Source organism: Citrus sinensis, chromosome 3 (genome assembly GCF_022201045.2).
Source record: "Citrus sinensis cultivar Valencia sweet orange chromosome 3, DVS_A1.0, whole genome shotgun sequence".
NCBI classification, from domain to species: Eukaryota; Viridiplantae; Streptophyta; class Magnoliopsida; order Sapindales; family Rutaceae; genus Citrus; species Citrus sinensis.
In genome coordinates this window covers 42,735,290-42,757,172 of record NC_068558.1, presented here as the reverse complement: position 1 = coordinate 42,757,172, position 21,883 = coordinate 42,735,290, and the positions used below count along the sequence as shown (strand labels likewise).

The 21,883-nt window shown below is 32.3% G+C and overlaps 3 protein-coding genes and 1 long non-coding RNA gene across 7 annotated transcripts; all 4 read left to right on the top strand.

Moving 5' to 3' along the window:
* Positions 1-221: 221 nt before the first annotated feature.
* On the top strand, positions 222-4,232 carry LOC102614262 (uncharacterized). Of its 2 annotated transcripts, none has more exons than XM_006479473.4 (5): positions 222-403; positions 1,537-1,643; positions 2,711-2,894; positions 3,491-3,597; positions 3,690-4,232. In XM_006479473.4, the coding sequence occupies exons 1-5, from the start codon at positions 332-334 to the stop codon at positions 3,769-3,771; spliced, it is 552 nt and encodes a 183-aa protein (XP_006479536.2). In that variant the 5' UTR covers positions 222-331; the 3' UTR covers positions 3,772-4,232. The 2 variants fall into 2 exon arrangements, with proteins under 2 accessions (XP_006479536.2, XP_006479535.2); XM_006479472.4 differs by having other exon boundaries at positions 223-403; positions 1,471-1,643.
* A 2,054-nt stretch (positions 4,233-6,286) lies between these two features.
* On the top strand, positions 6,287-9,050 carry LOC107177213 (uncharacterized). The gene is made up of 2 exons (XR_001508363.3): positions 6,287-7,525; positions 8,345-9,050. It is a non-coding gene; the product is annotated as an uncharacterized LOC107177213 (long non-coding RNA).
* A 1,436-nt stretch (positions 9,051-10,486) lies between these two features.
* LOC102613568 (rho-N domain-containing protein 1, chloroplastic) lies at positions 10,487-13,638 on the top strand. Of its 2 annotated transcripts, none has more exons than XM_006479470.3 (2): positions 10,487-10,650; positions 12,273-13,638. In XM_006479470.3, exons 1-2 carry the CDS (start codon positions 10,611-10,613, stop codon positions 13,457-13,459), a joined length of 1,227 nt encoding a protein of 408 aa, XP_006479533.2. In that variant the 5' UTR covers positions 10,487-10,610; the 3' UTR covers positions 13,460-13,638. The 2 variants fall into 2 exon arrangements, with proteins under 2 accessions (XP_006479533.2, XP_006479534.2); XM_006479471.3 differs by lacking the exon at positions 10,487-10,650 and adding an exon at positions 11,953-12,140.
* A 152-nt stretch (positions 13,639-13,790) lies between these two features.
* LOC102613083 (putative E3 ubiquitin-protein ligase XBAT34) lies at positions 13,791-18,148 on the top strand. Of its 2 annotated transcripts, none has more exons than XM_025098455.2 (9): positions 13,791-14,186; positions 14,282-14,396; positions 14,503-14,550; positions 14,662-14,750; positions 14,864-14,955; positions 15,163-15,244; positions 15,836-15,938; positions 16,204-16,289; positions 16,965-18,148. In XM_025098455.2, exons 1-9 carry the CDS (start codon positions 14,055-14,057, stop codon positions 17,709-17,711), a joined length of 1,494 nt encoding a protein of 497 aa, XP_024954223.2. In that variant the 5' UTR covers positions 13,791-14,054; the 3' UTR covers positions 17,712-18,148. The 2 variants fall into 2 exon arrangements, with proteins under 2 accessions (XP_024954223.2, XP_052292943.1); XM_052436983.1 differs by having other exon boundaries at positions 14,470-14,550.
* Positions 18,149-21,883: the final 3,735 nt, after the last annotated feature.

Here is a 21,883-nt window from a genome sequence, read left to right as displayed (position 1 = left end):
TATCTTATACAAATTAATTTTACATCAATTTATTGATGGAATGAAAATATAAAATAATATAAATAGATTATGTGAGCCCAAAAATATATAATTTAATTAATTTTATCATGCCATATCAATTTATATAAAATAAATTTATAAAAGAATTTATGACTATATTACTAGTCAAAGTGAAAGATTGACGAAGAGAGAGGGGAAAAATAAATAAATAAATAAATAGTTCTAGGGCCGGGGCCGGGGGTTTAACAAAAGTGGATGCGAAGCTACAATACAGAACACGAACGAGAGAGAAATCGAGAAACGAATAGGATAGCAGAGGCAAAATAGGCAAATGGTTTCTCTCTCGACTTGGTTTCGATACATAGCCAACAAGCTTGAGTACTCCGTCTCTATCAGTTGGAAGGTCATTGCTCTTCCATGTCCGCTTTTCGTTTTGCTTCTTTTATTTTAGTTGTTGCCATTCTCGGTTTTTTTTTTAAATTAGTTTATATTATTATTGTTATGCGCTGGACGCGCTATTTTAATCTTCTTGAATTTTCCATATCTGTATATACATAATTCACCGGAGTTTGTTTACTTTTCTATTTATTGGGATTTATGGGTGAATACTATAAGTTTCTTTTTTTTAAAAAAAAAGATAAAATTGTATTCCCATGAATTTCAAGTGATCTGCTAGTGAGCAAGGATTAGATTTAATGTTGATATTGGTAATCACTAGCTGTTTAGGGTTTATAATTGTTTAATTTTATACTTCCTCTCACTTATGCTATGCGCGACATTGGGTACTTTTACTTTGGAGGTGGGGAGATTGGCGTTGGATTAGACTAGTTTAGAGTTTGATTAGTGACATTTGAAACTGCATTTGTAGTTACACTCTTTGCTGTTATACTTTTCAAGTGACATTGTTTAATTTGGCGGTAGGGTATAGTTCAGTTCCTTCCATGGCAATTTGTAAAGCCTCAATACATGTGGCATGTTCTCCTCATGAAATGGATTGCAATGGAATTTTGGCGGTCTGTTACAGTTTCATTGGAAACATAACAGAAAACCAAAAAATTCATTGAACTTTGAAATTGTCAAGCGCAGAGACAGATGGATTAGATTTCATCTTTCATTTATACTCAAGAGTTTGTTGCTAGTCTAACTAGCAAGTTCAAGTAATTTGAGCAACAGTTATCATTAGGAGGGTGAATTTAGAATTTTATGAGAAGATTCTTGTTGTTGTTTGGAACTGAAATCCATGATCCACATCAATTCAAGTGTTGCACAAAAAAAAAAAAAAATTATTGAAGTTACATAGAAATTTTTTTAATTGTGATGCAGTTTATTGTATTATTCACCAGTCAAGTCTTTCTCTGCTTTATTTTCCAACAGATTCTATTGTCACTGTGTTTTTGCTAATTACCTTGAGTGTGGCTCTTCGAATTATTTTTATTAGATTGTTCTAACAGAATCTTCCATCTGAAGCAGAGCTACACGCGAGGTCAAATCAATGATATAGAATTACGTGATTCGGTTTGGAAATATTTGTTTCAGGGAAAGTTAACTTACTTATACGGGAATAAAGGAGATCAGATGGCTCCAGTTATGGGAGGGCTAGGGGGAACCCTTCTTGTGCGGAAGTTACCTGCTGCAGATCCAAAGTAATACTTGTTATCTTTCTTTTATCGCGATTAACTTTTGAAATTTGTATTAGACCATACTTTACTCAAGTGCCATATGGTTTTCTTCAGTTGACTTCGTCTGAAAATACTCAACCATATCATGTTGTCATTTTAGGCACCTAGCAAGATAGTTAGCGCTATAGAGTTGTTTACAATTAAATTCCAAATTTTTATTTTGTGCCTGATTAACTGGTACTAATTTACATTATTTTTAACTTTATTTGCATTGTTCATCTGTATGAATATTTTACTTGTCTTGCTTTTTACTTATTGCTTGAGTTTGGAAATCAAGCCCTTTCTGACCTTTCTGTTTATTTGTTGAAATACATCCTTGCTCTTTTCTTCTTCTTCTTCCTTCTATCTCACTTGTAATTAGAGCATAGCTTGTCATGCAATTTAGGTGCTTTAGAGAAGCACTTACCTGCTATTTAAGTACATGAAAAGTTTTACACTCGTGAGGAAATACTTCGTTTTGTATTTGTATTCTATTTTTTTAGTGGTCTGGTTCGTGTCTGTTGTTTATCATATTATGTTTCCCTATTGGAACATCAAGTTGGATTAAGTTGGCATCTTAGTGTGCTTGTTAATGCCTGTTGTGTAGGGCCTATGAGTATCTGAGTGTCTGTCAGGTTAAGGCAACCACCACATAAATTGGATGTTATTAATATATGTCCACAAGGGAATGTAGTCTCTCTTTGTTTGTATCCCAGCTCTTCCTTTTTCCTTTTCTATTATTAAATTGTTGCTGTGTTTCAGACTGCTTCATTTTTCATATTTTTGAGAATATTATTTACACTGCAGCATTATTGTGGACTTGATTGATTTGGATGAACATAATTTATTAATCACGATCTCCTTAATCAATGTGAATTCAAGTTCTACATTGCTTCTAGACAGATGAGCTTTGAATCCCACTTAGACATTCTTTTGTTTGGTTCACTACTGTTGTATCTTTCTTCTCATGCAAAATTATACATTTGTTGTTTAAACACTTTGATAGCTCAGTCTTGGAAGTTCTCCATCGTCCTGTTCTTTTTAATTGACAGGCGTGTTTCTGTTGGAGATGTGGTGGTCATGAAAGACCCTGAGAAGTCAGATAATTATATCGTGAGAAGATTAGCTGCTATTGAAGGGTATGAAATGGTGTCAACTGACGAGAAAGATGAGCCTTTTGTTCTTGACAAGGATGAATGTTGGGTGTTGGCTGACAATGAAAATATGAAGCCTAAGGTACTTAATATTTTTTTAAAATAAAAAATTATGAAAAATTAATATCATATTCAGATATGTTTCTGCAATTCTTGAATTTCCATAAATCATTTTCTACAATGCAAGTATCATTATTCTTGGACTAATGTGTAAAGGCCAATCAGAGGAGTGAAATTAACTTGTTTTTCATTAACCTGTAGAATTTTCATGGATAATCACAGATGCATACGTAGAACATACAGACATACAGGCATGCATGCATATATCTGTTATCATGAAATTGCATGTTCTGGTTCAGAGCCCTCCTCCCTGAAATGGAAGGCAAAGGACGGAAGGAAATAAAAATTTGTACTTTGCAATTGCCACATTGTATGTCCAACTTGAATTCTTATTAGGAATAGATGCATATTACATGTACAAGTTACTTCAAGATGTAATCACATTTGGTTTTTTTTTTTTTTGGGGGGGGGGGGGGGGGCGGGGGGTTGTCTTGGGGAACGATTGTGTTGTTTCCATGAATAGTTTGTTGAGTAATTATTGCTAATTGTGATTTTATAATTTGATTATGACCATAATCCTCTGCTCTTTGGTATTCTTTTTTATTTGTCGAGTGACAGGAAGCCAATGATAGTCGAACATTTGGTCCAGTTCCCATGAGAAACATAGTTGGCAGAGCCATATATTGCCTTCGAACAGCTGTGGATCATGGTCCTGTACAGAACAGGTAAGTTGGTTAGTTCCATTGTACTGAAACCACAGTTGAAACAAGATAGTTTAATTCTGATGATCTTTGAATATTCTGTGTTCGTCAACCAGTAATGATAGCATGCGAAAGGATTCACCAGTATTGGAGGTGGAACTGGATGTTGATGAGATGATGAAAAACCACAAAGCATAGAGCTTGCTCTCACAGACCACTGACTGACTGCATTTGGTTCATTTTATTGTCTATTCCTGCTGGTTGTACCCCCATTTAGAGATATCTGGCTTGCATCAAGTACAAAGTGAAAAATAAAAAGATGATCTGCATGGACATCTCATAAGAGGTACCAGATTATGATTATTCTTGACCAGGTGTGGCTGTTGGGTAATCAAGACTTTCCTTCAGAAAGAAGAAAATGAAGAGCCCTCTACCTTGTGAGTTTAAACTTGCTTTTGGAACATTCTGTTGTTTTAACTGCCAAAGAAAATGGTCAATTATTATGATGCATGAGTCCACTGCATTCAGATATTGAAGAGTAACATCTGAAAATGACTATTTTTTCATTTTCCCAAATTCATTTTGAGGAAGTTTTGGGCATGCTAGCAGCAGGTCATTGTTTTATGTTATAATTATAAGAACGGCTACTTTTGGGTCTCGGTCTTCTTGTTTTTTGAAAAATATCTTTTATTTGAAGCGTAAATCATGAGTGAAACTTCATGTATGATCGCGTTGTTAAAATAAATTTTCAGGTCAAATGATATGTCAATTAATTACATCATTGCTGAAATATATATATATATATATTGTGTGTGTGGGTTGCTGAAATATATATATATTGTGTGTGTGTGTGAGTGTGTGAGAGAGAGAGGCTATCAAATTAAATACTTAATAACTGGTTCATTCGGACAGGGAAACATGTATATTGGAAGTGATTACGGATTCCCAATTTTTGTAGGATCATCGTCTCTCTGAGTGAGCCTATGAGAAATGATGTATTGTTTATTAAAATGACGCATGAATAACAAAAGCGTTATCATCAGATATCAGTCGATGTTGTCACCCTAATATACCAATTCACTGCCAACGTTTTCTTACAATTTTTTTTTTCACTTCTCATATTTACATTTTACAATTATTTTATTTCACTTCTTATGTTTACATAAGGAAAGTTTTATAAGTCAAAAATATTTTATTCGTTTACAAAAAATATTTTCTTTAATTCAACAAAGAAGAAAATTACTCATTAATTAAACAAAAAAATATACTAAAAAAAGTGGAATAAGTTTTATTGAATTGGTTTAACCATAAATTTTATATTTATTCTAAGGCAGTTGTCCACTTTTCTCCCATTTTTCATAATAGTATCTATTTATTATACAAGTTAATTAAGCACAACTATTTATCTTGATATGGATCAAGTACAAAAAAAAAACTTATATTACTAGACGCATATATGAATCTAATTTTGAGTCTTATGCATACTTCATGTAATTTCAAGCTTTTTACTTGTATTTAGAGACTATTTAGGATTGTTGTTGAGGAAGTGTAGAAAGATGAAAAATAACCTCATCTTACAACAACTATAAAAGATATTAAAACAATATTTTTTTCATAATTTGATTTTGAAAATAAATTTCATTCTTAATAAAACATCACATATATTACATAAATATAAAACTAGCATTATTCAATTTAAATAAAAAAAGCATTATTCAATTTAAATAAAAAAAGCATTATTCAATTTAAATAAAAATAAAAAATAATAATAAATATATAAGGTAATAAACATTATAATGAGTTTTTATTTTACAATCGTGAGTTTTTATTTTGCAATAACTCTTGCATTAATTTACTTATTAATTCATAAGTTTTAGGCATAATCTACAAAATTTATGTTTTATTTTGCACATAATGTTGATTTACTTGTTTTATATTATATTTTTAAGTTTTCGTTTTATTTACTAGTAATATATCAATTTATCTGTTTTATAGTAATTTACTTGTTTTACCTTTCTTTTACAAGTCTTATGTTCTATTTAAAAAATTTATGTTTTATTTTACTATTAGTGTTGATCTACTAGTTTTATATTATATTTGCAAGTTTTTATTTTGTTTATCATTAATACATTAATTTACTAGTATTATATTAATTTACTTGTTTTACCTTCCATTTACAACTCTAATGTTTCACTTCCAAAATTTATGTTTTATTTTGCATTTTATGTTGATTTACTAGTTTTATATTATATTTTTAAGTTTTTTTTGTCGGTAATATATCAATTTACCAGTTTTATATCAATTTACTTGTTTTACATTTTCTTTACAAGTCTTTTATTTTAATTCCAAAATTTATGTTTTATTTTACAGTTAATGTTGATTTACTAGTTTTAAGTTATATTTACAAGTTTTTATTTTGTTTACTAGTAATACATCAATTAACTAGTTTTATATTAGTTTACTTATTTTATCTTCTATTTATAAATCTTATGTTTAATTTCTAAAATTTATGTTTTATTTTGTACCTAATGTTGATTTACGAGTTTTATGTTATATTTGCAAGTTTATGTTTTATTTTCTAATAATATATCAATTTACTAGTTTTATATTAATTTACTCGTTTTACCTTCCATTTATAAGTCTTATGTTAAATTTTTAAAATTTATTTATTATTTTACAGTTAATGTTAATATATAAGTTTTATGTTAAATTTACAAATTTTATGTTTTATTTACATCATTTATGTTTAATTACAATATTGATACCATAACTTTAATAACAGCATCATAAAATGACCCTTAAAAAACTAATGGCATATTTAATATAATTTATATGAAAAGACTATTTTACCCATGTGTAAGTATTAAAATTATAATTTTAACCGCTAAAATGAAAGAAATTGCAAAATCAATTAATTCTCAAATAACCAAACGAATAAAATTATATTACTAATTGTATGACTAAAATTATGACCGAGAAAACATGGATTTTGCCTTTTGTGTTTCTAAGGAATCGATTTTGTTAGAAATGATGATATGTGATAAGGTCTTGTGTCTGGTTGGATCAGGTTTGATTTCTATTAGTTAAAGCGTATTATATTTGGATTTGATTGGGTTGATAGTATTTGTTTATTTATTTTTAATCAATTTTATTATTATCTTTTGGGTATTAAATAATGTCCTTTTATCATTAACGTAGTATTGTTTTGACTCGAAAAGACTGCATTAATAAAAGTGCTCAAATACTCTCGTGATATAAGTTAATTTACTAAATACATACGATTGCTTTTAAAACTTATGACACTTTTAAAATTAAAATTTACTAAATACTTAATTGATTATTTTTACAATTAATTATTTCTTTGATTTATGTAAAATGACATTACTAAACCGGCCCTATATAACATGTTCTACACATTTCATAAATGCATACAGTATGTGATCTATTTCATAAATTATAAACAGCATGGCATACCTCTATATTTATATTATTATTATTTTTTCATTTTAGACCAGTGGCAATTCAATCTTCTCACCATCAAACCCTAAACCTCTCAATTTTTGAGATTTTACCAACTCAATTAATTATCACATGTATTTTATTTATTAACTTATTATTATAAACTAAATAATTTTAAATATATAATTAATAAATTAATATCAATCTATTTAATTTTCTCATCAAATCTAGTAATATAAATATAATTCGATCCAATTCTATCTTATTTATTAAGAAGTGAAATCTATTTTTCAAAAACGACACGATTAAAGATGCTTAATTTGAAGTGAGTTGGGCCGACGGAGCCCATTCTCAAGATGGACTGGAACCTTTTCTTCTTACGAGCAGCCCATTGACATCTGAAGAAATATCATCTTATTTAGAGTGGAAATCTCGAGGGAGCAAGAAGAGGCTGCTCTGTACTTTCGGTAATTCCTCGATTAGTCACTAGAAGGTTAGTTTACACTCTCCACTAGAATGTAATTTTATTTATTTTTGTTTTCTCATGTTCTTTCAATTTCTTGGGTATATATAATTTTTTTGTTTTGAGTTAGGGCAGGAAATAAAAGACATAGAGCTGGTAGCTTTACCCAAATGATCTTTCGATATTCTCTTGGCTGCTACTTCTTTTATCTCTGATTTTATAATATTATTAGTTTTAATTGCATTGATATGGGACTTATGAAATACACATGATCTTATCATATTCACTCCGTAAATAACTAAATATGTTTCAAGATTTCAATTGGAGGTTGGTGTGTTCTTTGTAATAAACAACGTTTTTAGCTTGAGAGAAGCTAAAGTCGGACAATTACATTCAATATTTGTTCTTTAGTTTATGTTTTGCTTTAGAAATGATTTCATTTGAAGTATAAGTTTATGCTAGAGTACCACGTAATATCACTATTGGGAGTCAGCATGTTAATTATGGAAAGGAGCGGAATTTTGAAATGAGAGTAGAATAAAAATTTCAACTTCAGAATATGAATTAAGCTAGAAACAGGACTGTGGACAGTGCTTCACATGATATTTACAAAATGATTCATGATTCGTGCATTTTGTGCTGTTGGTATTATCAATTGGCTATGATCTATTTGCCTACAAGGTCTAGTTAGTGGGGATGATGATATTATAGCTCATTATTTTGGTAGTGGGGGCTGTTTCCTTATTGCAGATTTTACATTAATGGACTGCTACTGTTTGTTTGTTTTTTCAATTATTTAAGCTAATGCAGCGTTAGTTTTATTGACTTTGTGAATGCTATTTTTACTAGCTTACCAGGATGCAGAAACTTGATTATAATCACCTTGTACGTCTCATTCCATCACATCTATTCAAATTTTGCGGGAGAGTAGAGAAGCAATGTGTGGGAGAAAATGCAGGACTAGGGATTTTAGGTTTGGATGTTGGTAACAAATACATTGGTGTTTCGTTGTTCAAACGACACAGCAATGAAGTAGAGCCCCTCACAAAATTCGACCGAGCAAAGGCCGATCAGGAGTTGCCTCAGTTGATTGAGAAGCATAATGTTCTGGGCATGGTGGTCAACATGCCCAAGGAGCATCATGAGGATGTTACTTCTTTTATCGAACAACTGGATGACAATGAAATCTACAGAGGTTTACCATTTTGTTATTTTCAAAAAACTAAATAAGCCGTCAATCAAAAGACTGTCGGGAGTTGTGGACTCCCTGGTATCTGAGTATGAGTTGGGAACAATTAAGGAAGATGGAGTGATTGTTTTGACTTTTGAAGAAATTCGGATATGCCATGACTTGTTTTCTTTCGGCATAGATGTTCTATTTTGATTATTTGACTCGAAGGAAGCTGGGATTAAAGAATAAAAGGTTCACTGGCATGTATGTTGTTCTGGTTCTGCATTTTGAACTTCTAAAACTCTATGATCTTTTTTTGCTTTTAAATAGTTGACCGTGGAACATACATGAAGAATTTTGATTGCAAGTGAGATTTTTGTGTTATGCAACTTTCCAATTCCTCGATGACTTTCATTTTATTTGTGCGTGCTAGTTTGTTTGTAAGATTAGAAATTTTTTTGAGGTGGTACAAAAGTCTGGAGTTCGGAAAACTCATAGAATAAGGCATATAAAATTCAGTTTCTAATATATATTTTTTAATAATAATATGACAATTCTATTTTCTATGGATACTTGCATTAGAGGTCTCCTGGGATTTGCCTTAACATAGCCCGAAAATCTACTTAATGCAGGAGACTTAATTCACTTAAAAACGAAGAGATTCAAACTCTAGACCTCATTAGCTAGACCACTATAATTAAAAATACATAATTAAATGTTTGAAATCAAATGAATATATTTTTTTAATTAATTGTAAAAGATGAATTGTCGAAGTATATATGAATATCACCAAAAAACTCTACAAATGAAGTTTTATTATTTACTTGAAGAGTCACATTAATTAAAAAAAAATTTAAAAGACTTTTTAAATGAGATTTTTTAAATAAGATTGTCCTTCTTTCACTTTAATATTAAATAGAAATAAACACTATATGATTGGAAGAATTTTATTTTGAGTCTTTTAGAGTTTTTAATTTAGTATTATATTATTTTTATCTATTATTCTTGAAGAGAAGGAAGTGTTATAATTACTATTATTTTGGTAGAAGAAAAATTTTGATTAAAATAATATAAACTTTTTTTTCATCTAAAGTCTTTTGGAGGATGATTTATTTTTTCACTCTTCTATTTGCTATATATATAAACAAATAAATACTTGAAGAATTAAATTAGAAGAATCTTTTAGTAACATTCTAATATTATAACTAATTAGACTCTATTTGTTTTTTTTTTTTCACATAAAACTTATTCAAGTAAATTTTTTGTTAGTAAAACTTTTACAAGTAGAGTTTTTTTTTAAAAATAGTTATTTGCTTGTCAATGGGTGTTTTTAATAAAAATTATAAAAAAAATTTAATAGGTAAATTTTTTAAAGTTATATTGTGAAACGAATGAAATAAGATTATGAAATATGTAAAATATATTTCAGACATTTTAACATTTAAAAAAATTAACCTTTACTATTAAAGTACAAAATTTAAATTTTACTCATAAGAACAAAGTAACTTATTTAATCTTTAAAAATTCTATTAAAAAATTAAATAACAATAAAAATTTTGAAAAAAATCTATGAAATTAAAAAAATATTTATTATCCTTAAATAATTCATACCAAATAAATATTTAGCACTGGTAATGCTAGCTAATAAAAAAGTTTTTAAAAAAATGTACAGTACTGCTAGGGAAGAGGAGCGGGTCCGATTCCAAACGAAAGCCGGACAGGCGGACACGTACCCGCCTTCAAATCAACAGGAAACATTAACCCACTTTTGCCCCTCGTCAAGCTGTGGACTACCCAAAAAGTCCCTTCTCAATGGGTATATAAATTCGCAAAGCTGACCTCGAATTGGAGTTGCTATCAAAACTGAAAGAACCAAATTTGAAAAATCATATAAAATGCAAAAGCTGCTCTAATCTTGTGTCCAATTTCGAGCAAGTGAAAGTGATGTCGCAAGCAGTCCATCTCACAGCTAAGAGCCCCCCAGGTACTTCGAATCCTCCGAAATGGCCGCATCTAAATTCCATTTTCAGTTATTTATTCGTTCACTGGAGATATAATATTTAACAACTCAAAACAAGCTTTAGGGTTTCCATTATAACTGTTTTTTTCCTTTCTGTTAATTAGAGTATTTGCACTCAAATAATTTCTTTACAGAGTCGTATATGTAGAAGAAATGTTGAAAGGCAAAGAAACGACAGATGGTTTTGTTTTTGTTAATTCATTGAATAAAAGACGGCTTTTAGTAGGGTACTCGGGATGGTGCTTTTTTGAGAAGGGAGGAACTTCTCAAGCAATAAAGCACTTCCTAGAAAAAGCATTTATGAAAGTGTGTTTTAAACAAAACTATAATAATTGGGACAGAAGAGTTTCTACCTTTTCAAAGCAATTTTGAAGATGCTAGAAGTACTCTGAATGTAACCCTTATTGAATTGATGTTTTTGTATTTGTTTGATTGGAGGGAGCCAACTACAGAACGGCCTGGTTGTTTCATTAAGTTTAAGAAATGTTATTCTTTATATGGCTGCATTATCTCTTGCCTGAGGTCTTTAATAAATTGCCATAGAGATGTATCTTGGAAGATATGATTCTTGCTTGGACCGCTCTTTCCGTTAATACTTTAAGTGAATAGGAGAATTGTGATGGATAGTGTTGGAAATGGTGGTTGTTGTGGTGGCATAGAAGTCTAGTGTTGGCAATGCATTATGCTTAAATTATTCTATAGACATGTAGAGGATAACACATCTTCAGTTTTTCTTTTTTTTTATTATGGATTACTACAATTCAGTATGCACTATGTTCCTATAGAAAGAAAGTGTAGTTGGATTGTGAGGGGGGGAAAAAAGCACCAACTGCACTCGACATTTCCATGGGAGCAAGTTTATACTTGAAAAAAAGGCCTTAAGCTCAGCTAGAAATTTTGTGTATGTTTAATAGTTGTAGCATTAGTTACTATTTGTTCTGCCTTTAAGCATATATTGTAGATAGATGGTTGTCACTTGTGATAAATTGGAATGGTAAGAAAGCTAAGAGTGGAGCATATGCATATCATGGTTTGTCATTTTTGTATTAATGAGAGAAAACTAGAGATAGAGGAAGGCTTTTAGGATCTGAAGTTATGTAGGTATTAGTACTTGCAAGAATCCCAGGACTGTACCTTCTTCTTTTTTTTTTTTTTTTTAAAATAAAAAAACACTATGTTTTGTCTTAGCAATCCAAATAAGCCTACCATTATTTTTGTGCCACTCTAATGGCCCCATTCCCATTTTCGGATTTTCCTTTCATTGTTGATATGCTTCTTGGTAACAGGTTAATTGTCATGATTGGACTATAAGGATTCTTAAGCCTCGATATAAAAGAGTTTTCTCTGAGTTGTCCTCATCCTTTTTGAGGGGATAATCTCCATAAATGTGTTAAGAGAGAAATAAAAAGTTCAAAACTATTTTCCAATGGGAAACTTTACCGTGAGCTTATCAAGTATATGAAATGTGCTTCATATAGTCTGTCTTGCCAATCATGAATAGGGTTCAGTTCTCAAGTAAATCTTTTATCTATCAAATTATTATTTTAATTAATTGACTTTTCTGTACCTGTCCTGTCTTCTTGTAGGTTATGGGCCATCTGAAGGCAGATGTCTCCCATGTATGGGTGTTTCCGGAAGAGCAGTGGCTGTGTCTTCATGCTCTTCTCGTGGTGACTTCAGAATCCTATCCCAGGTCAAGATTGGAGCAGTGAAATACAGTTCTAAGGGAGCATCATTTGCATGTAGAGCTAGCTCTGGTAGTTATAGGAGAAATCCTGACTTCTCAAGGCAAAACAGAAATGGTTACCGAGGCAGGAACAGGGAAAATGAAGAGAGGGATAGCATTGATGATGAATCTGAACTGTTATCTTCCAGAAATGGGCCTATACTCTCCCTCTCCAATTCCCCAAAATTCCAAGCAACATCAACCCCAGGACCAAGAGAGAAGGAGATCGTTGAACTTTTCCGCAAGGTCCAAGTTCAGCTTCGAGAAAGAGCTGCAGCAAGAGAAGACAAGAAGACTGAATCCATGCAAGGACAACGTAAAGAGAGTGAAACTGTTGATTCTCTCCTTAAGCTGTTGAGGAAACACTCAGTTGAGCAAGGTAAAAGGAAAAGCAGCAGTGGCAGCAGCAACGATTTTAGTTTGGAGCAGGATGAACCAAATGGCTCACATATTGAAGATAAAAGCACAAGCTTCTTTGATTCAAGTAGTAGGGCCCGGACTGAGTCCCGAGAACCTAATGTGTCTTCTTTTACAAGACCGGCATCAAATTTCAGGCGCAGGTCTCCAGTCACTCAATTCAAATACCAGCCTGTTTATTCCAGTGAGGAAACTGAGAATTCTATCTCACGTTTAGATTCAAGTGGAAAGGGAAAGAAGAGTTCATTGGAGATACATACAGACCCTAAACGTGAGTCTGAATCAGAGCCAGAACTAGAAACAGAGCCTGAGGCCAGTTTTGCAGATGGAGAGGTGTATGATGAGGCATCAGATGTAGAATCCAATGTTATCACAGATGGCAGTTTGTATGACGAGGTATTGGAGAATGAGCCCAATATTGTAGACGATAGCGTGTATGGTGTGTCAGAGGAAGGTGAATCTTCGGATAATGATGAAGATGAGAACAAGCAAGAGGAGATTGAAAACGGAGATTTGAGTGCATTGAAGCTCCCTGAACTAAGGGCACTTGCCAAGTCTCGGGGTGTGAAAGGGTTTTCAAAAATGAAGAAAGCTGTACTACTCGAGTTGCTTGCCGGTAGCTCAGTCTGATTAGTGATCTAAAGCACAGCAAGAGACTGCTTCCAATTTTGAGATAGTAGTGATAAATCTCCTTTTGGTTTCCTTATAATTTACATCTGTCTTGTTTATTTCGTTTTGTGTAATATTTAGTCCTTTCCACACTGTTTTTGGACTTGTAGTTGTTCTTTATGCAGAGATAGTCTTCTGAATGCGTTTTTGTTACGTTTTCCATTGAAAATTCTTGATATCAGAAGCATGCCTGAAATTTATTCTTACTTTTTATCCCATTTCTTTTTTCGTTTTAATTTTCAAATTTTGGCTTGGCTTTTATGACCTTCAATTTGATCTTTATAAAGCCAATACGCAAATGAAAAATTATAAAAAAAAAAAAAGAAAAGGAACGGCCCATATCAATTGAACAAGGCTAGAGTTTTTGCCAAAGTACAAAATTCTCTAACAAAAGCTCTCCCTAAGTTCTTTCTCTGACTCTCTCTTTCAGTTAACTGACGAAACCCATCTCTTCGTTCCTAAGTTTTCTCATAAAAATCGACATCTATTTTAATCTAAAAAAATTTACTCATATTTCATCAAATCATTTCAGAGCTCTTGATAACGTTAAAAAGTCATGGGGCAAAGTCTGAATTCGATGAACCAACATCAACAACGACAATCCAAAGATGAGTTGCTCTATCAATGGGTCATCACCGGCGACGTGGACGCCATCAGAGCACTTCGCAGCCAAGGCGCTAGCCTCGAGGTGACGTAGCAACTCTTCACCTAAACATTTTCATGGACACCATCAACTTCAATAGCATTACAATTCTGGGTTCTGTTTGCCTTTTTTTGCTGTAGTGGATGGACAAGGAAGGAAAGACCCCCTTAATCGTGGCTTGCATGGATTCTGGGTTAATAAATGTTGCTAAAACTCTCATTGAATTGGGTGCCAACATCAATGCTTACCGCCCCGGTAAGTTTGTGAATTATTTGTATTGTTTTTACAAAGCATGCGTTTCCGAATGGTGATTCAAATTCTTTGGTAGGTGGTCGTGGTGGAACTCCATTGCATCATGCAGCAAAAAGGGGATTGGAACCAACTGTTAGGTTACTTCTCTCTTGTGGAGGTCTGATTATTGGTCCTGGTCCATGCAGTTTGCAGAATTTTATGCGTCAATGTGTTACTATTTGCACAAATGAAGACTGATAGAGTTTAGTTTATTTATTTAATGTTTCAGCCAATGCTCTTGTGAGGAATGATGATTGTCACACTGCACTTGGTGTTGCAAGAATTAAGGGGCATATTAATGTTGTCCGTGCAATTGAGGTAAGATTGACAATGTTCACTTTTGTGCCATAGCATAAATAATCTGTGGTTGTTAGAAGATTATTTTACTGCAAAAACTTTTTGTTGATATTTTTTTTTTGGTCTTTTTATAGAGTCATATTTGCTATTTCTGTGGCTGGCTGCGGGAGTTTTATGGTCCAAGCTTTCTTGAAGCTTTAGCTCCTCAATTGATGTCAAGAAAAATGTCTGTACGATATCAATTCTCTTTTCTTTAACTATGTGTATTTTAAATTCTCCTTTTCTGCATGGCTGTACCAACAATGATGTTGATCACACAGTTTATACAAGCCATGCTCCTCCTTCCAATTTCTGGTTCATAGGCTTTGAAGCTTATTTATATTGCTGGTGGAATTATTTGATCTGTATTTAACTAAAGTGTTATTACTTGCAGTTGGGTTGTTGTTATACCTTGCGGTACTGCTAATCCCTCACAGCCTCTTAGATTTGAGCTTGTCATATATCCTAGTTTGCAGGTATTCAAATTTTTGTTTTTGACTTTCTCCCACACAATTAATCTATATTTTCTACAATCAATAGCAAAAGAAAGAAGAGTTAAAAAAAGAAGAAGAAGAATGAGCGGGGGCATGGCTGATGACTCAGTCTTGATCTGCATAGTAGAGTTCAGCTCACTACAGCTATATGCAAAAGCTGGTATTTGGATCTTGTTGATGGCTGTTAACTCTGCTTCTGTGCATGATGCTCTGATATATTTCTCTTTGCTCATACAGTTCTTCAGTGCATCACGTGGCATCAAATTTGGGGTAGATTTTTAAGAATTAGTTTTTCTAGCTCTGCGCTGCTCATATCCACCCTTTGGTTGACAATTTACTAGGATTTGTTTCTTACCCTTATAGCAGCCATGGTTATTGGATACGAACTGGTAGATGTTGTTTAATAGATCCTTGTGGAAATTGGCTTTACATCTAGTTTGTGGCCTTAAACTTAAGGCTTTGAATTCCTTTATTATTATTATTATTATTATTATTATTATTATTATTATTATTATTATTATTATTTTAATATCTGTTGGTATTATTTATTGATCTTCCAAATCTGGTGAACAGGATGTCCAGCCTCGTGCAGTCATTGCCCTTTGGAAGGCCAAAATTGATGAACCCAAGTTTCATCAACCTGATCCTTCACTCACTATATATGACCAGGCTACAAGTAAGTTCATATTAATTGATCAAGTTCTACCAAAAATATATTAAAAAAAGTGAGCAACAAATTCCATCAGGAGCCTATCCTGTAAATTGATTAGGCAACTGAGGAGTTTGGGCACAAATGATTTAGTCATAACAAATTGCATAAGGTGTCACATATCCTCCTTCATTTTCTTTTGTTTTTGACAGTAGTCTTTACCTCTTATATTAAAAATTCTCTTACCCTCACTTTGCTGGATCTTCTCTTTGATCTTGTATCTCTTTACTAGAAATTCGATATAAGTTTGCATCTGCCAATGAGGGTGACAAACACCAGCTTCAGTGGTTATATAATGCATGCAGAGGAACTTCTCAGGTAAAATGCTAGATTGCATACAGCTAATGGTTGTACTTGATGATGTGTACTTATTGCCTGGATTTCATGTCGCAAATATAATCGGGATTGTTGTTGTAGATGGTATAAAGAGGATTCTTTTTTTCCCCCTCCCTGGGTATTCCATAAGCTTTATAGGAAGGTGGAAAGGTACTGGTAGAATGGACTTATTTTCATTCCTCCTGGGTATTCAGTGCAAAAGTAAAATTGAACCCTTTCTAGAATTTGCATCAAAAGGTATGATATATGACCGAGAATTCCGGGATTTTAGAGGGTTTAATCACTATGAGAGGGACCATAGGCTTTATTTGTTATTTGTGCAGTATTCTATGTCAAGTATTTAGAGTGGAGCCTTTCCTGTTATGTAAATTACTATTCTAAGCTCAAGTGCATCTTATGTACTTTTATCTAATAAAATGAAGCATATCCTATTGGCTAGAGTTTTGAAGAAACAGAGTAGAATTAAATGTTGAGGAAATGCCTGTAAGTTTATTCACATGACAATTTAGTTAATTTAATTTCTCTTGAATGAAATGGATTGTATTTGTTCAAGTAAAATGTTTTCATGATGGATTAGTAGTGGTACAGTTGTAATAAAATGCATTATTTGCTTGGTGTCAACTCCTTGTCTACTGCTATTAATTTTCTCAGTTTCAGTTTTTGCCTTCCGCAAATAACCACCAGAGTGCTGAAGCAATTAATGCAAATGGTTGGGGAAATTCTGCAAATGCTGAGAGTCACAATGGTTGGGGAGCTGCTGCACGTACAGAGGCAAGCTGTAGTGGGTGGATGGATGAACCAAAAAAAGAAGACTACAAAGGGTGGGGAGATGAACAAGCAAAAGAAGACTACAATGGGTGGGGTGCGTCCAATTCTGAGCCAGTTTGTGGAAAAAGAGAAGATGGCCAAACCCATAATACCCCTGCCCCTATTCTCCAAACAAGCACCAGAATTTCAGGAAAAGAAGACTACAATGGGTGGGGTGTGCCCAATTTTGAGCCAATTTTCAAACAAAGTCAAGATGTCCAAACCCTTGCAAACCCTGCCCCTTTTTCTCAAATAAGCAATAGAAATTCTTCATCAGCTTCTGCAGCTCCATCAGCTCCGCCCATTCCTGAGGTGGAATCCGGTGAAGGGCCAATCCGCTATCCATCGGTTGAAAACAGTGTGGCAGACTTGCATGTTCCTGTTTTAGAGGATGGAGTTTCTGCATCAAATGTAAAGGATGATGGCAGTTCTTCCTCATGTGTAATATGCTGGGAAGCTCCTGTAGAAGGTGCGTGCGTTCCATGCGGTCATATGGCTGGTTGCATGTCATGTTTAAGTGAGATTAAGGCCAAGAAAGGTGATTGTCCTGTTTGCAGAACCAAGATAAATCAGGTGATAAGACTCTATACTGTCTGATAAGATAACTCAAAAAATGGACTCGGGGTTTCCTTGTGATGTCACGAATTTTTTTTTTTTTTGGGGGTCACTGTAATGGCCAGAGCTTTTTCCAAGTATTTTATGGGTACTGTAGTTGAAGTTTAGAAATGCTAGGTGGCTGTTCTGGAGAAATTATTCAATGTAGTTGGAGCATCATGCTCCATATCCTCAGCTTTGTGGATCCTACATGTAATTTTAGTTGGTATAAATCCATTTATGTCTAATGAGCGCATGTTTGTGGATTATTGACCAGTTAGGGAGTAGGTACCATTGCATGAGATTCTGAAGGCCCATGATTGTATCAGTATGACTGCATTTGCTGAACTCTGCTGGAACTTGGTAGTTTATCAATGTTTACATGCAGACCATTTTCACAGGTCCCTGAAAAAAAAGAACAACGCCTGTTGGGGCTGTCATGGAGTTAAGTGGCGGTGCATAAAATCTCACCACTGCACAGGTTCAGTTTTATGTCATATTTGCGATTCAACTGTTGTTTGATTACAAAATCTTTCCTGCATAGAAAGAATTATCGGCACCAATTTTCAGTATTATATTTTCAGTTCAAATGTTGCACTTGATTATTCAATATTTTCCTGGAAAGTGATTGCCGGCAATCATTTTCAATGAGGAGACCACCCCGTAACTATGATAGAACTACCATTCTGTTCTCATGATGATTTGGGTTTTGAAAATATGTATCTCTTTGACAATGAGGTTGGCAATGGTAAATGGTATTTGCAGAAAGGGAAATTAAACAGTTTCCAGAATCCAGAATCCAGAATCCAGAATCCAGATAGATGTTTTCAGCTATTGACCAATTGAGGTCTAAGCTTTAATTAATCTTCTTTTGCTATAAATTTATTCCTCATTTTTGGAGTCTTTCACCCCTTAACGATTAACAAGTTACAAGAGTGCCCACCATTCCAACATCCAAGACCCTACCATCCAATTTTTTATGCCCAGGGGGCGAAAAGCTAGCACGTGGCATGTCTCACAGAATCTCATTGATCCAAGAGAAAATTTCTTGAAGCTTTTTTTTTTTTTTTTTCTCCAAACAACATTAATCAAGTGGGTGTCGGTCATTTTATTATTGTTCCAACTGGAAGTGCTTTGAGTTCTTCGAGCTAAAATAAATCCTAAGGCTGGCTTTCAAAAAAAAAAATCCTACAGCTTTTTTTTTTTTTTTAAATATTGAGATTGTGTGGTTATAATTTAAAGGTTATAATATTAAAATATTTAACGAATATTATTTATTGTAACTTAAAATTTAAGTTGAGATAATTTTATATTTGTATGAAATAATATTATTATATTTTTATTAAAATTATTATTTAAAAAATATATTTATAATTTTTATTTTATAATTATAAATTCTTTCAACAATAACTGTGACTTGAAAATTACAGTAACGGACCTACGTAAAATTATAAGATTCAACATCATCCATGACAAGTATTCTCAGGTGTAAAAACTTCTCTTCAGGTGACAGGTACATATACATACAACAGGCGGGAAGCAAGAAAATCCTTCATAAATCTACCCCCGTAACCGGCAGCATGGCGTGTACGGCAAATATAGACAATTAAAAAGATACTGATTGATCAAAAATCAATAGTTTAAGGTGTTGCGAGAATCAGATAAACAAAGTCATTAAAGCTGGGAGTTGCGAGCATGTTGTTTTGAAATTCACACCTTGGGGTCAAACCACTAAACTAAAACAGACCGTCAGTGTTTGGTGCAACATCCTGTGGTCTCTCTTTCTTTTATTTCCATATGTTGCCGATATCAAATACGGTGTCAAACCAATCTGCTGGACCAAGAGTTGACACTCTTTGGACTTCCTTTAGGGATCAGGCTACGGTGTCACTGCGGTACCGTACCACAATTGCGTTCAGCCGTTAGATGCACTTGAATTGATGGGGTCTACTGACATCCAACGGCTGAATGCAACTGTGGCACCACCACAGGTTTTCCCTCCTTTAGTATCCATTTTATAATAAAAATTATAAACTGAAAAGGAATTCTTTTTTTTTTTTCCTTTTTCCTAAACATTTGGTACCAAGCGAAACATTTGGTACTGAATGAAGTTGAGAAATTAAAAAAAAAATGATGTGTTAATTTACTTGATGAATGAAAAATTAATTTTCACTTAACCCGAATGAATGTTGAGTAAAAGAGTTGAACACCAAAGCTCTTGTATCGGGTCGTTTTAATCTTTTTTTTTTATAGTTAAATTAGTTAACTCTCACAAATTAAGTTCGTTCCAGCACTCAATCATGTTTTTTGTCAAACAATTAGAATCATAAAAAAATATTTTTAGGTCCATTATAAGTTACAATGTATTCCTTTTAAAAGAAATAATCTATATGTATGTATGTATGTATAAAAATATTTTAATTTAAAATTTTAAAGTGCAAAAAAATCTGAAAAAACGTATAAATTGTACGGTTTAAGCACATTTAGGTAGCGTTTACTTTTTGGATTGGAGTAAGAATTCTGAGGAGTGGGAATTTTAGGATTGAGAGTGTGGAGTGGTAGTGAGAGTGTGAGTAGGTTGTTTACTTACACTAGAATGGAAGCATGGAATGGAAATCAAAATCCAATTTATGTGTTTACTTTGTCTTGGATTGTGAGTAAATAGTTTCAAATTACAATTTTATCTTTATTTAAAGAATTATAATTTTTAATTACAAAGCTAATAAAAAATATATTTAATGAATAAATATTTATTTTATTATATTTGTAAATTTATAATAATTATTAATATTCTTAATTATGAACATCACAATTTTTTATTAATTTTAATTTTAATATAAAATGAAACATTATTTTATTTTATTTAATATAATTATATTAAATTTATTATTATATAAAATAATAATATAATATTATTTATTATTATTAATTATTAATATTAAATAAATATCGTACTATTATTTTTAAAATAAATATAATAATATTATATTTACTAATTCTCTATTAATATAATAATATTATTTTTAAATAATTTTAACTTAGAATCAATGTAAATTATTATTTAGTTAAATATAATAATATTATTCAAATAAATATAATATTATTTATTTTATTAATTATAAAATATTAAATTGAATTAAATTAAAAAAAGGTAGAAAATGGAGAGGTTGGAGTGGATTCAATGGGAGTCCCACTCTCACTGTCCACACAAAAAATGAGTAGAACCCACGAAGTGAGATTCTCAATTCCTCCCTAATTTAATGAATTAAACACTGGAATTGGAGGAATTCGCACTTCTCACTCACACTCTAGAAAGTAAACACAACATTAATTTTAATTCTTTAAAATCTCATGGTTTTAAAGTTTTTCTACATTTTTCCCACACTTGACATGACATTAAATTGTAAGAGCCCTATCCTAAAAGACTATAAGCATTGGATAATGTTGATTGTTTGAGGCTATGTTATATACTTAATATATATATATATATGGGAGCTGCTACCTTACATGCACGTAAGGTACAGCCTCTCACAAAACTCATACGTGGATCCCACCAACCTTGTGAGAGGCTGTACCTTACGTGCATGTAAGGTAGCAAAAACCTATATATATATATATATTATATTAAGCAGGATGATGACATGACATTAAATTATAAGAGCCCTATCCTAAAATACTATAAGCATTCGATAATGTTGATTGTTTGAGGCTATGTTATATACTTAATATATATATAATATTAAGCAGGATGATGACATGACATTAAATTGTAAGAGCCCTATCCTAAAATACTATAAGCATTGGGTAATGTTGATTGTTTGAGGCTATGTTATATACTTCTTATATACTTAAAATACAGTGTAATAAATTTTGCATGGAATCTTGTTCACGGCTATAATAATTTATTAATGAGCCATTGTTAGATGTGTCCAAGCCTCTGAAAATTAGACCACTAAAATTAGTTTTAGTTATTAATAGTGCCTTTCAGCCTTTTAGCAGTCTCTGCCGTCCTGGTTGATAAGATTGGCCTATCAACAACTCTCAAAAAAAAAAAAAAAAAAAATCGAAAGTGTTTTTACGTAAGAAAAAAAAGTAAAACCAATTCATGGAATCATGATACAGATGTACGAGTGCCAGGCCAGGCCAGGCCTCAATATTTTTATTTCTATTTTTTA

Bases quoted from the DNA above. Each gene is read 5' to 3' on its own strand.
- LOC102614262 (XM_006479472.4), top strand. From the start codon at position 332: ATGGTTTCTCTCTCGACTTGGTTTCGATACATAGCCAACAAGCTTGAG. The intron at 404-1,470 runs GTCATTGCTCTT...CATCTGAAGCAG, and splicing joins CCGTCTCTATCAGTTGGAAG to AGCTACACGCGAGGTCAAAT. The intron at 3,598-3,689 runs GTAAGTTGGTTA...TTCGTCAACCAG, and splicing joins CATGGTCCTGTACAGAACAG to TAATGATAGCATGCGAAAGG.
- LOC102613568 (XM_006479470.3), top strand. From the start codon at position 10,611: ATGTCGCAAGCAGTCCATCTCACAGCTAAGAGCCCCCCAG. The intron at 10,651-12,272 runs GTACTTCGAATC...GTCTTCTTGTAG, and splicing joins CACAGCTAAGAGCCCCCCAG to GTTATGGGCCATCTGAAGGC.
- LOC102613083 (XM_052436983.1), top strand. From the start codon at position 14,055: ATGGGGCAAAGTCTGAATTCGATGAACCAACATCAACAACGACAATCC. The intron at 14,956-15,162 runs GTCTGTACGATA...TATTACTTGCAG, and splicing joins CAATTGATGTCAAGAAAAAT to TTGGGTTGTTGTTATACCTT. The intron at 16,290-16,964 runs GTAAAATGCTAG...TCTCAGTTTCAG, and splicing joins CATGCAGAGGAACTTCTCAG to TTTTTGCCTTCCGCAAATAA.